Here is a 14,425-nt window from a genome sequence, read left to right on the forward strand (position 1 = left end):
GAATATGCAACAACGGAAGTATTAATATTAAAGTGCTATTGTATCCTTGCATGGTTAATTTTAGTATGAGTGAGCCTGTTTAAATGAGATGTCTTCTTCAGGTGAGATGCGTGGTGGCCACGAGTAGATATTTGAAGGGAACTGGGGATGCTTGGTGGCTTGGTTTGGGGTAGGAGGATGGTATTTCAGTGTCTGCTTCAGTACGTGTGTGGTGTCTTTTGCCTGTTCAACAGGACTTAATTGCAGTTGAAGGAGAAAAGGGTGTTGATGAGTTCTCTTCAGAAGTAAACTGGTGGGGTTTTTTCACTCTGATCTGGATTGTTTTCCTTTGTAAGCCATTTAGACAACAGCATTGGGAAGCCTTGGCGGAAGGGGTTACTTGAAGCTTCTGTGCTTAAGTGAACTCTGGGCAAAAGGCATTCGATGTGGAAGGTGCCGCTGCTCCTGTAAGGAGGATTTTGCAATGGTTAGACTGGGGGGACTGTTGTGGTCATAGGGGCACACACGTGTGCTCCTGCTTGTATGGAGCTAAGGGTTCATGGGCCTGCAGGACGAACTCCCAGAAAGGGGTATCCCTGGGGGAAGCCTGTGTGCTTTTTTACTTTTCAGCAAGATCCCAGATGCTTGAGCCTCTTCCATACCCAAAGTTAGAACAGAAGGTAGTCTTTTGAATTATCTTTAAAAAATTCCTTGTGTTTGCTTGCTAGTATATTCCATTGGACACTGCCTTATTTCATGTCAAGTAAGATAAAATGCCTACGTTGTTATCCTGTCCTGACCAGACAAGAAATAAGGCATACGAATGCCAACAATAGTGATAACCCATCTTCAAAATATTTACTGTGTCCCTCAGTGACTTGACATGCACTGTGTGTTCTTCATTTGCAGAGCAAGAAATAGTTATTTCATCTGTAAAGAAAGAATTTCTGGAAATAAATGGATACAAAAGTGTGCAACATGCTTGCTAGGCCAGGATCATTTACCTACCTTTCCTTTAAAAGCAGAAAAGCAAAATTATCCACAGCTGGCTAACTTAGTGGCAATGTTGTATCTGTAAGGAAGTTAACAGGCACAGTGGTTATGACTTACTAATGGCTTCATGTGGAAGTGATCTCGGCAAAAATACATCGTTGCTTAAATGCTACAAACTACATCAGTATTTTGAGCTGAGGCCTGCAAACTGTTTATATATAAATCTATCATAAATAAAAATGACCTAGTGGTTTGTTTATTTCAGTATTTGATACCTTGACATTTTACTCTAAGCTGGTCCAAGGTGCAGTGGTATTTTAAGTGTGCTTTTAGAATGCTGGTGAGTAGAAGGAAAGTAAGTATTGGTGCATGTTTGTACAGGCATTGGGAGAGGTATTATCGATATCTAATTATCTCATCCCTTCGGCACTGCGTGGTTTGCATCTCGATGTCTGTGCAGCAAAGTACCTGAAAAGGAAGTGGGAGAGAGCTTCAGCCTGAAGTAGTTGCTCAAAATTGTTTCTTGTTTACTGTGGTTGAGATGGGTTACAGTTTACATATAGTATCTTTGTATGATAGCTGCAAATATTTCTTGGGACTACATATAGTTGGGAAATCTATAATTCTCACACAAACACTGATATTGGCAGAAAGGCTGGGGAATTAATTAACCACTCCTTGGAACTTGATTATATATATCCAAGAATGAAGCTGATGACGTGTTTAGAAAAATATATAATCTGACATTGAAACAGGCTACAGTATCATTCACTTTTAAATGTATGTACTACTTACCATTTGTCTTTTTTAAAGCATACTGTAAGCTAAAAGAATAGTGATAATACCTCTTTATTATGGGGCTGAATTCTGAGTATCTAATCCAGTGCAGGTGAATCTGCTTTTCATAATTAGACATAATGGCTATTGATGGGAACTATGAGATTTTGTGACAGATATCTTCATGCCCTTTACTTGCAAATAATTCAACTTTTTCTGATTACTTATCTGAGAAAGTATATGATCATTAGCATCCCTAAATACTAATTTTTTTATTCCGTTGGAAAAGATGCCAGCTCAGTGGGTGACTGTACACAGGTGTTTGAGAGTAAACCTTTCCAAGTCTGGACAAGCCAGTAAAGGGCCCGAAAAAAGCTAATATATAAATAATAAAGGAAGATGCCACTTGTTTATTGTGTCAGTAGCTACTGTGTGTAACTATAGTAATCACAGTGGTGTTCTGTTATGGAATTATACTGAAATTTGGTTGTGAAACATGTCCACAGGAGAATTTTCCAGTTGAGACAATAGATGTGAAAATCGAAAAAGGAGAATATTAAACAGAAAGCACTGCAGAATATTTTTTAATTATCAGCTTACTAGTAGCTGACGACACACTGAGATAACACAACTTTAGAATAAAAATGAGACAAATATTTCATCTTCTGACTTGCCCAAAATAAATTATGTCATCTTCGTGTTTCTCAACCTTCTTGTATTAACTAGCAGCTGTTCGGACAATATAAAATTCCTTGAATGGGAACTCCTTAGTTCTGTGTATCTCACTACTGTGTAATTCTGTTTACATCACTATGAAGCTTTAAAATACCTCTTCTGTGGGTAACTCTACATTTTAAGCTGTTTTACTTGGCAAAGTAGTAAGGATAGCCATGACCTTTTGTTTAGTAACTGATAGTTAAGGATTGTTGAATTCGGCAGGAAGGAGTAGATGACTAAAAATAAAGCTTGAACATCAGGCAATAGTGGAAGTGAATCCTCTTTCATAACTGGCCATCTGAGAGATACTTGGAGGCAAACATTAATAGAAGTTTGCCACGGTGTTTTTCTCATGCTCTTCACCATCTGTGTGCCCCACCCAGCTGGTGGGTTCAAAAGTCAGCGAACTGTCTGCTGTTGGATTGTGCTTTGGGGGTGAAGGGTGGCTATGAATCCAGAGGAGCTCCAGAATGGCCTCTAATCTCTTGCAGACATACTGTTCTTCAGTCTTACAAGAATGGAGGTGATTTCCCTAGTTTTGTGATAATGAACTCTACAGAAATTCTGAAGTTCTAATCATTAACCGAGTTACCTAACAGTTTAACAGTCTGAAAAGTTGCTTTGAATAAAATAGCTTTATAAGCTGTGTCCCAGGCGTTTTTGAAAGAACCCAAACCTTAGTTCCTCAAAGGAAGATGAAAAATCACTGCTAAAGCATAGTGATCCTGGTACAAGTCAGATATGAGTTCCTGTGTTGCATAAAGGGGTGGCTGAAGGGCAGATTTCTGTCCATTTTATCCAGGTACAGGATACTTAATGAAAACATGGTTATGCTTTGACATAAGCCTTGCTACCAGGTGGAATACTGCTTGCCTTTACCTCCCTTTTTATTGCTTGCTTTCCCTTCAGCAGCTATGGAACTGCAGTTTTCTCCCTGAGGCTGCCTTTTCTAACCTAGCAGGGGGGCTTTGCTCTGCAGTGATGCTCTGACATCTTTTCTGCTAACAGGGATGTGGCTGAGTGGTGCTTATTGGGGGTGTTTGTCTTGTGGTTCTGAGCCAGATGTCGTTTTTCAAGGTGTGAAATGTGGAAAGACTGTTTAGATTAGAGCTGCCAGGATGTTTGAGGGCTTGCAGCAGACTGGGTTCTTTCTGTTGGGTTGTTTTGAGGTTTTTTTAGTAGTTTCAGATCTTGTTGCTAGGACATTGTTGAGTCATTTTACTGATATATCTGGATCAGTTTGTATCCTTTTTGTGCTGTGAAATTTAATTCCTTCTGTCCTTTTTCATCACATTTTGTTTCCTGGGCAACAACCTGACTTCTGAAGCCAGTCTTCTGTTTTTAATCCCTACACTGTTACTAAAATTATCAATAAATCAATAAATATTGATTCTGAAGTACTGCCATTAAGTTTTAAAGCTGACCCCAAATTAATTAATAGGAATACAAACCTCTGAGTTATTGCTTCAGACCACAGCTATCACTACAGCAATTTTAACCTTTCAAAAGCAAGCATATTGGTATTGCAAGGTGTGCTAAACCTTTTTTGGGGTATTTTGAGTATTATCCTGAAATGCTAAATAGTTATTTTGGAAAAAAGAATTTCTCTGGGGATAGATTATTTTGTATTGATCACAGACTGAATGACCAGCATGTTTAAAGCAACACGAGCCGGTGCTGTTGTGTTCACATCCATGCCTATCACTTTTATTTCGGTTTGACTGCACTGTTGCCAAGCAACAAGTGCACGACTCCCACATTTGCCTGCCTACTCGCTGCTCCGTTATCAACTCATTTGTATTCCAGAAAAATACAAGGAAACTGAAATTTCAGACTGCTTTAATGAAGGCAGTCTGACTAAGAAGCTGGCTTGCTTGCACCTACCACAGGCAAGGTTTGGGTAGAGAGCAGAGCCCTAGAACTTGGGAGTGCCATCTTACTTTCATACCCATCTGCAGTTTTTTTGCATCCCAGCTTCCCAGGCCTGTACATGTATTTGGGAAATCCCACGACCCTGTTTCTGCTTCCAGGCTTTTGTCAGCATGCTTAGGACTTTGAAGTCTGGGTAACAAGTCGTTCAGAGTGGTGACTTGAAATTTGCCGCAAACAACTTCTGGAAACTGAGATTTTTTTTTTTTTTTTGTACAGTTGCTGTTCACTGAATATTCTTATTATGGGTGAAATATTCTCAGAGCAATTAAAGTTGATTGCACATAGATTTTTTGCAAGCAGTAGAATTTGGCATCCTGTGTTGAATTGTTCAGCAGACACATGTAGTATTTCATGTAATTTCTTCAACTCAAGGCAGTTTAGTCATAGCACCTCATTTTGTGATCTCTGTTCTACCTTATAAGCGAAGATGCTTTAAGCTCTGGGGATGAAGCCATACGAATGAGATAATTCTAGGAGATACCTTGTTCTGAACATAAGTAGGTTGATCATAGTCAGTACTTAGCAAATACACTGACTGTCCAAAGGCAGTGGCAGGCAGGGACAGTTTTTTAGTACTGATCCTAGTTAGCAGAATTTATCAGTTCATGTCAGATTATTTAACTTGGGGAAAACATATGGAACTTGCACAAGTGGGCAACTCTTCCAGACTGCTGGTAGCCACTTCATAAAACAAGGCACTTCTGGCCATTGAAGGTACCATGCACGTACTGCTTAGGGCCCAGGCTGTCTAACTTGTCACTTGGATAACCTGTTCTTGCTTACCCAAAACGTATATGAAATGTCAGTCTTTGGTCTGGGGATTTTTTTTTTTAAAGTTTTCTGTCTTGTTAAACGTGGAGAGTCTTTCTTTGAGAGGGAGAAGGAGCTTCCCCTTTCTAGTGGCTAGAGATAAGCCTTAGGTGTTTGCAAGTTCTAAAGGGTAGGAAGGGGAAGGGTAGGCCCTATGTTGTTATCTCATCAGTTTATTAATAAACAATAATAGGGGTACGTCAGGGTCAGAATAATATAATTGGATTTAACTATAACTTTCCCCCATAATACAAGAAGATTGAGCCGAATGTCTGCTTGAAATGGGTTTGTATGCTAAAATATTATCTATTCAGTGATATTAATATACTAATTTGAAAAGAAGCACTGTCACTAATTCAGTTCAATACAAATGTAACTTTATTTTTACTTAAATGCCAATGAAATAACTGTACAAATTCATTGTGTAACATTTACTGTTAGAAATTAAAACACATTTCTGGTTATAGAAATACTGTTCACAATTGGAAAGTTGTGATTTCTCTGATACCAGTTGTAAATGGTCTACAGTCCTCATTGACACCTAGGAGAAATAGGTAGAGGACTCCTGTTTCAGCAGTGAGGTTTTCTGGGTTTTGCAGCACCTTCATGCTACAATAACTGGAAATTAAATGGCCTGAAATGAATGGAAAACATTGTATAAAGATTTGTAATATTAAGTGAATAATACTTTTTCAGTGAACTTGTTCTTCAGTTTTTCATTTCATGCTGTTTGCAAAACTTCATCTGTAGTATACCTTTGCCACGTAAAGTATTTTCCTAGGGTGGACAGAACCATGCGTGCAACTATTTCTACTCACTGATGGTGCAGATGTCGAGGAGAATAGCATTCATGCTCATCCTTAGAAAGCAAGGACTTGGGCATGTTCAATGCCATGGACTGAATTAATTATTTTGTTTTTTAGTGAGGATTGTTTCAATGACAGCTTGACAACTAATTGCTTAATTGATTTCTTACATAACTTGCATTACAGATTGGCTGATATTTCATTTTACTGATCAGAAATTAGTCTGTTAATACTTTCTGGCTGATTTGCGATATTGTTTTAAGCAAAATATAGTAACATTTCAGATTTCTGGACATCACTTGAAGTTAAGGAGTTTTATTTCATTAATTTGTGTAGATAACTCCTCGTTGTTGGAGTGTCATGGCATTGAACATCTTGTGTTTTCCTCTACTTTTATCTTTTTTTTTTTTTTTTTTTTTTTAATATGGAGAGTGAGAAATAACTTGCCTGCAGTCTCTAAGTCAAGACAGAGCAAAAAGAGGTATCAGCCCCTACCACTTTTCTCATGCTGAAGTTGGGCCATGTTGCCTTCTCAGTTTACACCCTCTTAGTAGACATCATGGCACTGTCATATTTAATTCCTAAATTCAAAACTGTTGTTCTTCATATTTAAAATATCCTAATACATATGAAGCAAACATAGATATACATGCTAGCAATTTTTCTCAGGAATAACTTCTGATTAGTGGAACTGCTAGGTTTAGTTCCTTTATTTTTTTCCCTTCCTTTTGCATGTCATCATAACTTACAAAGAATCTGTGCTGCTATATTACAAGAATTGCTCACTGGAAAGTCAAGCAAGACAATGCAGATATGATACAGGCCTTATATTTTTTTTCCAGTTGTTTAATGACAAAATCATACATAAAATCAGTACTTAAAATCCTGATGTTTTATTCTGTGCAAGTAAAATTAAAAATTTAAATACAAAATAAGCACATTTTTAAAAACAAAATCATAGGTTAGTTTTACTCAATTAAGACATTAAAATAAGTAGCAGCTTAGTATCAAGACATTAGTGTGCACTTTTTTTAATTAAGAAGTGTTATTTTCTTTAGATCAGAATCAGATCTTTGAATTTCTTGTATTTTGATTCATTATTTGACCTGGATGTCTTAACTCCAGCTATGTATCACAGAAATAATAATTTTCACAAAATACAAGCCCTTAGCCAATGAACATTGCCACTGCATTAAGCATTACAACATAAACCAAATGTATCTCACAGATACTTGCTTTGGAGGGCACGTGAGTATTCAAAATATTTGTGGTGGACTCCTCTTTCCTTAAGGTAGCAGTTGTGCTTTGAGGCATTCTGGAGAAGTTTGTTGGCATTCCACTGGTGATACTTAAAGTCATGGGAGTGGTGGATGGTCCTGTGGAACGAGTCAGGCTGGAGTTCACCTCGGTTGAATCTTTGATGTAGATGGTGTGTGTGGCTGCCGCTTCTTGAGAACTGACCTTCCTGGGTGTCAGATCTTCTGGATAGAGGAGCAGTGGTCGGTCTGTGCTCGTAAACAGTACAGTCTGGCTTAACGTCGCCAGGGTAGCAGCCTCCTTAGCTTTTAATTGTTTATGCATTTTTGTCATTTTGGTCGGTTCAGCTGCCCCTGGAGAAGTAGCTTTGTCTGCTGCCTTCATTCCTTTAATCATGAGGCTCGAGTCTGTAACGGTGGGAGCTGCTGGAGTTGGGGTGGCATTCACCCAGAGCACAGACTGATTAGCACAGGGAGCCCCTAGAACACTGGCAGCTGTTCCCTGCACCCACTTCAGCAAATAAGGGATATTTTGTTTATCGCTGCAGGACCACGGGTTGTTATATAGTGTTACTACCTGCAGCTGAAAGAGCTGGTCAAAAGCTTTGTCAGGAATGTATGTGAACTTGTTGTTGTGCAGGTAGAGGCTTGTCAGGTGTTGTAGTCTCACCAGGGTTCCTGGGAGTATCTGGGACAAGAAGTTATTGGATAGATCCACCGTCTCTATGTTGTAGGGCATATTGGTTGGAACCGTCCAAAGTTTGTTGCTGCTGAGATTGAGAAACTTGAGACTGCTCAGTGTGTTGTTGATCAGAACAGCTCTTTCCACCATGTTCCTGGAAACATCGAGCACTTTAAGATTCCACTGGTAAGCTGTATCAAGTTTCTGAAGAACTTTAATGTTGTTGTTTATGGCATATAATTCCCATAAGGACTTGGGCAGATGAGCAGGAACATTCTTGAGCCAATTATTTGAAATATCAAGGGTCCTCAAATTGGTGAATCTCGTTAGCTGATGATCGAGATCTACAAACTGGTTAAAGGACAGATTTAAATAGGTAATGTTGTCTTGAAGTCCGTGTGGCAGTACAGTTAAGTTTCTGCCCGAACAGTCCACATTCCTGTCGTTTCCTGAGCATGTACAGTTAGAAGGACAGATACCCAAAACAGTGGGTATGAAAAACAGAAGGACCAGCAGACAGGTAGATGTATTCAATATCTGGTATTCCATTGTTGCCTGAAAATAAATATACCAAAACGACACCCTTTAAATCCATGTAATATATTTTCTTTCTTTATAAGGGTTGTCTTTGCAATGACTACTTGCAGGAGAAATTAAGTAAAAAAATCAATAAAGCCCTTTGTGGCATGGTCCTTTTTAGAATTGTTCAAGAGAGACTTTACAAAGCATCCCTTCATAGACTGTCATGTTGTCTGGCAGAATGAGACTTGTTTTTTCATCTCCCTTTCCCCCTCAAGCTCAAATGAGGGCTTTCTTCCGAAAATGCAAGTCTCTTCCAAATGTTATACAATGTCTGCTTCTTGTTTTTAGTGATTTCAAGCCTATATTATGTTTGGAATAATGTGTTCTTTTATACAGGGTGAAAAAATGGCTGTCAACTGGATCTGCTTTACAAATCTCTGCAGTAATGTAGCAGTCCCCCCCATACATGCATGCTATTTGCTTAAGTAGAATTGGTTAAAATATACCTTAAATTGTTAGGAATTTAGTTTGAAACCCAAATTCCATGTTCATGCTAACATGCACATTACTATTTTTCTTCATCGTAGTGCTGATTACATTCTCAAAGCTGGCAACACATGTTTGAAAGCTGAATTAATGTTAGTAAGAAATCTCTGACACTGCAGCAAATTTCTGGTGCAAGCATCTGTCATCAACTAATAATTTCGTTCTTATTTCTGTCTCTAATTTTGTAGTAGGTTTTTGTGACTAAAAACAAAAAACACAAACTTACCGTAATCTCTTCTGCAATATCAGCACATCATTTCTGTGAAAGATTTAAGCTTAGAGGTCGTCTTGTTCTAGAGAGTAGCTACAGTTGCTGTCTGTGGATTGTGCTTGCCTCTTCAGCTGCATCGTATTGCTGCTAGCTGGGGCTCTGCAACCACCTGATCTGCACTACATTGGAGGACTGCAGAGCTGTCGTTGGTGCTGAGTCAAATTTATTGCAAAGCGAGCATATTCAATAAAATAGTTGGTTTTTATAATTTCAATCATTTAACTTCTCCGGCTCTGTATTTTATGCTGTGTTAATGCCTCAAAACATAACATGTAAGATTGCCTACGTAAACAGTACTGAATCAAATTCCTGTAGGCTATTTTAGCTTAGGCTATGATTCCATTTAAATGTTCCTATTTAAAAAATGATGTTAAGTTTGTATTCTTTTTTACCTTCGATTAATGTCTCCTCCTGTAATAAAGGTTAATGTTAATTTAGACTTCCTATCTTAAGCTTTTTAAGCTACACTGCCAGAATATCTTTTCATAATTTTTAAGCGTTTGGTTTTCTACTCCTCAGATCAGGCTGTCGCTGTATTGTGAAGTATAATATAGCTCAGCTTGTAGGATTTTACAGATTTCTATAGGAAATAGTTCTCTGAATTTCTCCAAACAGTATGGTAAGAATGGACATAGTTTATAATGCTGTTGATGTAATGCAACAAGACTTTTAAAAAAAAAATAATAAAATCTTTGTATAGTTGGAATGCTATTCTTTAGGTATACACAGTCATACAACTTATATAAATGGTAAGAAAAAATTGTAAATATCTTTTCCTATGTCCACTGTATGCACAGCAGCCTGGAATTGAATTTGCATAACTTATGGCTTGAATTTTTAGTGGTAACGTCAAGATTTTGAAGTTTATTGTTGCAATATGTGTAAACATGTGCTTTGTGCAACATGCACAAATATATTTCCTCCCCAAGCAAACTCGAAACTACAAACTCTTTGCTATTTTGCAGAGATGTCATGGAAAGCTAGCTTCAGCATCTAGCAGCTTCTTTCTGTAAATCTAAGTATTCAATACTGGTTAAAAAAACCTCCAAAATTTACCTCGGCGACCACCCTCCTACTTCCCACCAGAAAGTTAGCTTATCAAAAGGCACAGTTTTAGACAGGATGGTGAGCTTTGCCTTGTACTCAGGGCCCGGAAAGGAACATGTAAAACACTTAGACACCTTCAGTTAAAAGGAATCTGGCATCCATGCAACATTAATTTTTAAATTTTACATTAATAATATTGAGTGCATTCTGAAAAGACTGCTTCAGAGGAAGAAAACAGTGAATGTGTACAACTAATTCTGCTAATCGTTTGCCTGAGTGTTCTGCAAACTCTATTTTATCCTTAAAAATCAAAAGTATCTAGGAAAAGAAAGCCTTTTTGTACTTGTTCTTCAAGCATTCAGAGCCATCTCAGCTTTTTTTAGTGACCTAGAGTTCATATTAACTGTTTACTTGTGCTGTTCTCTACCAAACAATAGTGTGAAGTGACTGGAAGTTTTACACCAGTAAAATTCTTGGCAATATTTGATTTAAAGGAAATCTCATCGCTATTAGTAGAGAGCAACTGATGGCAGTTAGGAGGATTTCTTTTAGATACCTATAATCCATGGTGACCGAGTTGTTACCCGGCCCTATGCAGAAAATGGGTCTTTGCCTGAAAGGCGCTACGTATGAGTGTCGAGGCATTTAGAGTTTGTTTAGAACTCAAAGCTTTGTATCTAAGCAAATACTCAGTTGTGCTTTAAGTGACCAAAACGTCTTTGAATTAGAAAGCTTTATTAAAATTACCTTGAATTCATTGCATTCACTTATGCCGCCTAGGAGAACAGACAGTTTTTAGAGGCCCTGAGTACCTCTAAAGCTGTCCTGTTCCTTGAAACCTCCGTGTCTGTGTGTAAGCTGCGTATATCGATACACCGACACGCAAAGGTGTGCGTGCTCTGTTTTCTGTAATCTTCAAATTTTGGAATTGCTAGTTACAGATAACTAGTGGGCACGACCCATATTCTATTTTGAAATTATTTGCTTCAGGCAGAAGCAGGTGGTTCCCTTTTGTGAAAGCTGAAGATACGAAACACTTGGGGAAATGTCCAGGCTGTGGTCTTACTGTTCCTGCCTGCATCAACTTCTCCTTTTTTCGGTTATGTGAAGAATACTTCATTTAAGAGAAAATGTGAAGTGTGCCGGCAATCCAGTTTGGCAGTCTACACAGGGTGTTCTGGCTGGGGCAGCGGTTGGTGAATCTCTTGAATAAGGAACTCGGGTGGCGGGGGAAGTTGCTCCTCTGCTTCCGGGTGGCATTCCTGGAACTTGCCGAGATCTGAACTGGGCTCCTCGGTTGGTTCCCTGAGCCACTCAGGGGGAGGTGGCAGATCTGGGGCTTCGGGTGGAGCCGCGGGGTGAGGACAGGAGTCTCGGGCACGGGCTGCTGCTGCTGAGGTGGGGGCTGGAGATGTGTCCGGGATGGAAACGGCAGGACTGGCTTCGGCCGGCGGAGGCAGCTGGCTCTCTTCGTTGCCGGTAGTGCAGTGGGACGGCTTCTCTGCTGTAGTGGGATCGTGCTGTAAATTGGCGTCTTGTTTCCATTTCCAAGGCAACATAAATAAAACTGATGAACGTTTGGTAGCCTGGTCGGAGTCCGTAAAGACATCTGGTGTGTCTCCATCTGCAAACGGAGAACGACCTGCCCAATTGGAATCGGCCAGAACCGGCCTCCTGCAGCATTTCCACAGAACAATTATAATAATAGCTGTTATCATACTAACCAAAATGATGCCGATTATCAGTGCTGCTATCCAGCTTCCATCGCTAGGTTCTGCATATGCTTTGGGGAACTGAGGTGGTGGTGTAACAGTCAGTGCTCTTCCAGATTTCTGTAAACTGGGTCCGTTTGCTTGCAACTGATACAGAGGAGCTTTGTCTTCTGTTGCACTCCTGATACTGGTGTATGCGTTTCTTTTATTCATGGAAACTATTTGAGGTATTGCTGTAGAAAGTGATTTCCAGATTTCGCTGTAGAAGAGAACCAGTATTACTTGGTTGCTGGCCATGTTCCTGCAGCTTCTTTAAATATGTCCTCTCCTGAAGCAGGAATGAAATAGAACATATTTACTTGAAAATTGTGTGTTTTGTATTGCTACGCTTCAATGACACCAGACAATTTTATGTCAGTAGTATAGTAGTGAAAATAATTTATACCCATGTTTAAAATTTCATGCCTGTTCCCATTTGCATAATCAGCATGTTGTCACCGACTTTACAAATAGCAAGCAGATTTTCAACTTTTTTGATCATTCTAAGTGACTGTTTTGAAGAGAATGTCTTGATTATTATCACCTTTCTTCCCCTTATCAGAAAAAGGCATCGGCATAGAAGTCCTAACAATGTTTAAAAATAATATTTATCAATCTTGTAAATGGTTAGAGACCTGGAACAAAATAGGAAACACTTGCAGCAGTATTGACAAGCAGGATTGCTATGAGTAAATAAAATTGTGTTGTTTTGATGGGTATATGCTAAGACCTAACTAAAAGAAAAGGCTCTCTACATTTTTCTTAAACTTTTGTTTCCGGTTCTTGCCTCTCTTCAGCAGTTAAGGATGGAGCATAAAAATTTTTTAAAAGTTTCCAGATACTGATGCTGTAATGGAACAGGATTCTAATGTTGAACTGTTTTTATCAATAAATTCTTGCACGTGGAACACTTTCTGTAATGGAGAAGATTGTGTTAATGTTACGTTGTTGGCATGAAACAGATTTCTTTTTGTTTCTTACACTGTTTAGAGTTCAGGTCTCTGAATGTCTCCCTATGAAATAAATGGTATAAAATACATCCACTACATAGCATTTTTCTATCAGAAGTTACTTTCATGCAGTTTGAGCTAATGTATTAGTTACAATAATGGTAGTCATGTGAAGCTTTTTCTGGGAAATTAATATGCATAAATCTTTGTGGGTTTACAGATATGCAAAATTAAATTTCAGATGCAACAGGGTAAACACCTATGAGTAGTAAATTAATGCTTCTTGAGAACATTATGATCTAAACTCTAAGGTTTATAACGGGTAAAAATGATTCAATTTAAATTTCTCTGCTCTCTTTTCAAAATATAATCAAATAATACTGGCATGTAGAGTTCACGATAGCTCATAGTAACAGCATCAAACATGTGTTTGAAACCCTAATACTTTTAAGATACAGACATTCAACAAGAGCTTTGAATACACCCTGAGGTCGAGACACACACGGTGCTGTACACAGTGCAGTTCCATTTCAAACCAAATAGTACAAATATTAAACCTTCCCATCTTGAAGTTGGTGCTTACCTGCACATTTATCTTCTGTCAAACAAGCATCCTCTTACTTTTTCTGTTTGAAGCCTTAGGAGGACAGACTGTGCTGAAAGTCAAGCAGCTTAAAATGGCTCGTTTCATGTTGAAGTAGGTTTCTGCAGCTAAAGAGGAAGTTTACCGACACTTGCTGCAGGAAGTGTCAAGAGTGGGGATATTACAAAGAGCCTTATCTCAGAGTTTGCATGCTTTACGAGCAAACTTTTCAGCTCTGTTGTTATTATAAAAATCTAATTTTGTGGCTTTTGTCTGGTATGTGCCTATTATGTAGAAATTCATAAATACTTGTTTATCTGTCTCTGCTGAAAATAGTTATAGTTACTTCTGTGTGAGTCAAAAATTATGCGTGATTGGATTTGAATCTTACTGATTTAATTTCAGTGGTGGGTTTGGTGCAATGTCCTGATTATTAGTGAAAAAGCAACCTTAGGCTCATTACAGTGAGTCATAGAAAGCTGTCTGATCACACGACGCTGGCTTGCTTACACATCTTCATTTGTGTAGTTGTATTAAAAGGCAGGTAACTACAGATTTCATCCTTCTCCTGCTCCCTACTCTCCACGTTATTTTTCTGTCTGGACAACTTGGGTACCTGCTGCCTTCATTAATGGAGGGCTGTGCTCTCTGAGCAGCTGTTTTCCCACTGTCTGTCTTCATCCATAACACCTAGTATAACCCAAACTACTTCCTTTTTTCTCCTTGAGCATTTTTGCCTAGAAAGGCTGCCCGGTAAAAAGAAACCTGCACAAATATGTCCTTGCAGCATTTTGCAAGTGTAT

General features: G+C 38.7%; 3 protein-coding genes across 8 annotated transcripts in view; 1 reads left to right on the plus strand and 2 right to left on the minus strand.

The window, feature by feature from the left end:
• Positions 1–14,425, plus strand: part of NF1 (neurofibromin 1) — a 104,669-nt gene that overhangs the window by 55,540 nt on the left and 34,704 nt on the right. The window lies entirely within an intron of this gene.
• OMG (oligodendrocyte myelin glycoprotein) lies at positions 6,413–9,577 on the minus strand. The gene is made up of 2 exons (XM_009967663.3): positions 9,247–9,577; positions 6,413–8,507 (listed from the first exon to the last, which is right to left on the minus strand). The coding sequence occupies exon 2, from the start codon at positions 8,499–8,501 to the stop codon at positions 7,182–7,184; it is 1,320 nt and encodes a 439-aa protein (XP_009965965.2). The 5' UTR covers positions 8,502–8,507; positions 9,247–9,577; the 3' UTR covers positions 6,413–7,181.
• EVI2B (ecotropic viral integration site 2B) lies at positions 11,055–13,742 on the minus strand. Of its 2 annotated transcripts, none has more exons than XM_033004873.2 (2): positions 13,623–13,742; positions 11,055–12,378 (listed from the first exon to the last, which is right to left on the minus strand). In XM_033004873.2, exon 2 carries the CDS (start codon positions 12,345–12,347, stop codon positions 11,502–11,504), a length of 846 nt encoding a protein of 281 aa, XP_032860764.2. In that variant the 5' UTR covers positions 12,348–12,378; positions 13,623–13,742; the 3' UTR covers positions 11,055–11,501. The 2 variants fall into 2 exon arrangements, with proteins under 2 accessions (XP_032860764.2, XP_032860765.2); XM_033004874.2 differs by having other exon boundaries at positions 11,055–13,003; positions 13,623–13,640.

This window comes from Tyto alba, unplaced genomic scaffold, assembly GCF_018691265.1.
Source record: "Tyto alba isolate M040663 unplaced genomic scaffold, T.alba_DEE_v4.0 Super-Scaffold_19, whole genome shotgun sequence".
In the NCBI taxonomy this organism is placed as follows: domain Eukaryota; kingdom Metazoa; phylum Chordata; class Aves; order Strigiformes; family Tytonidae; genus Tyto; species Tyto alba.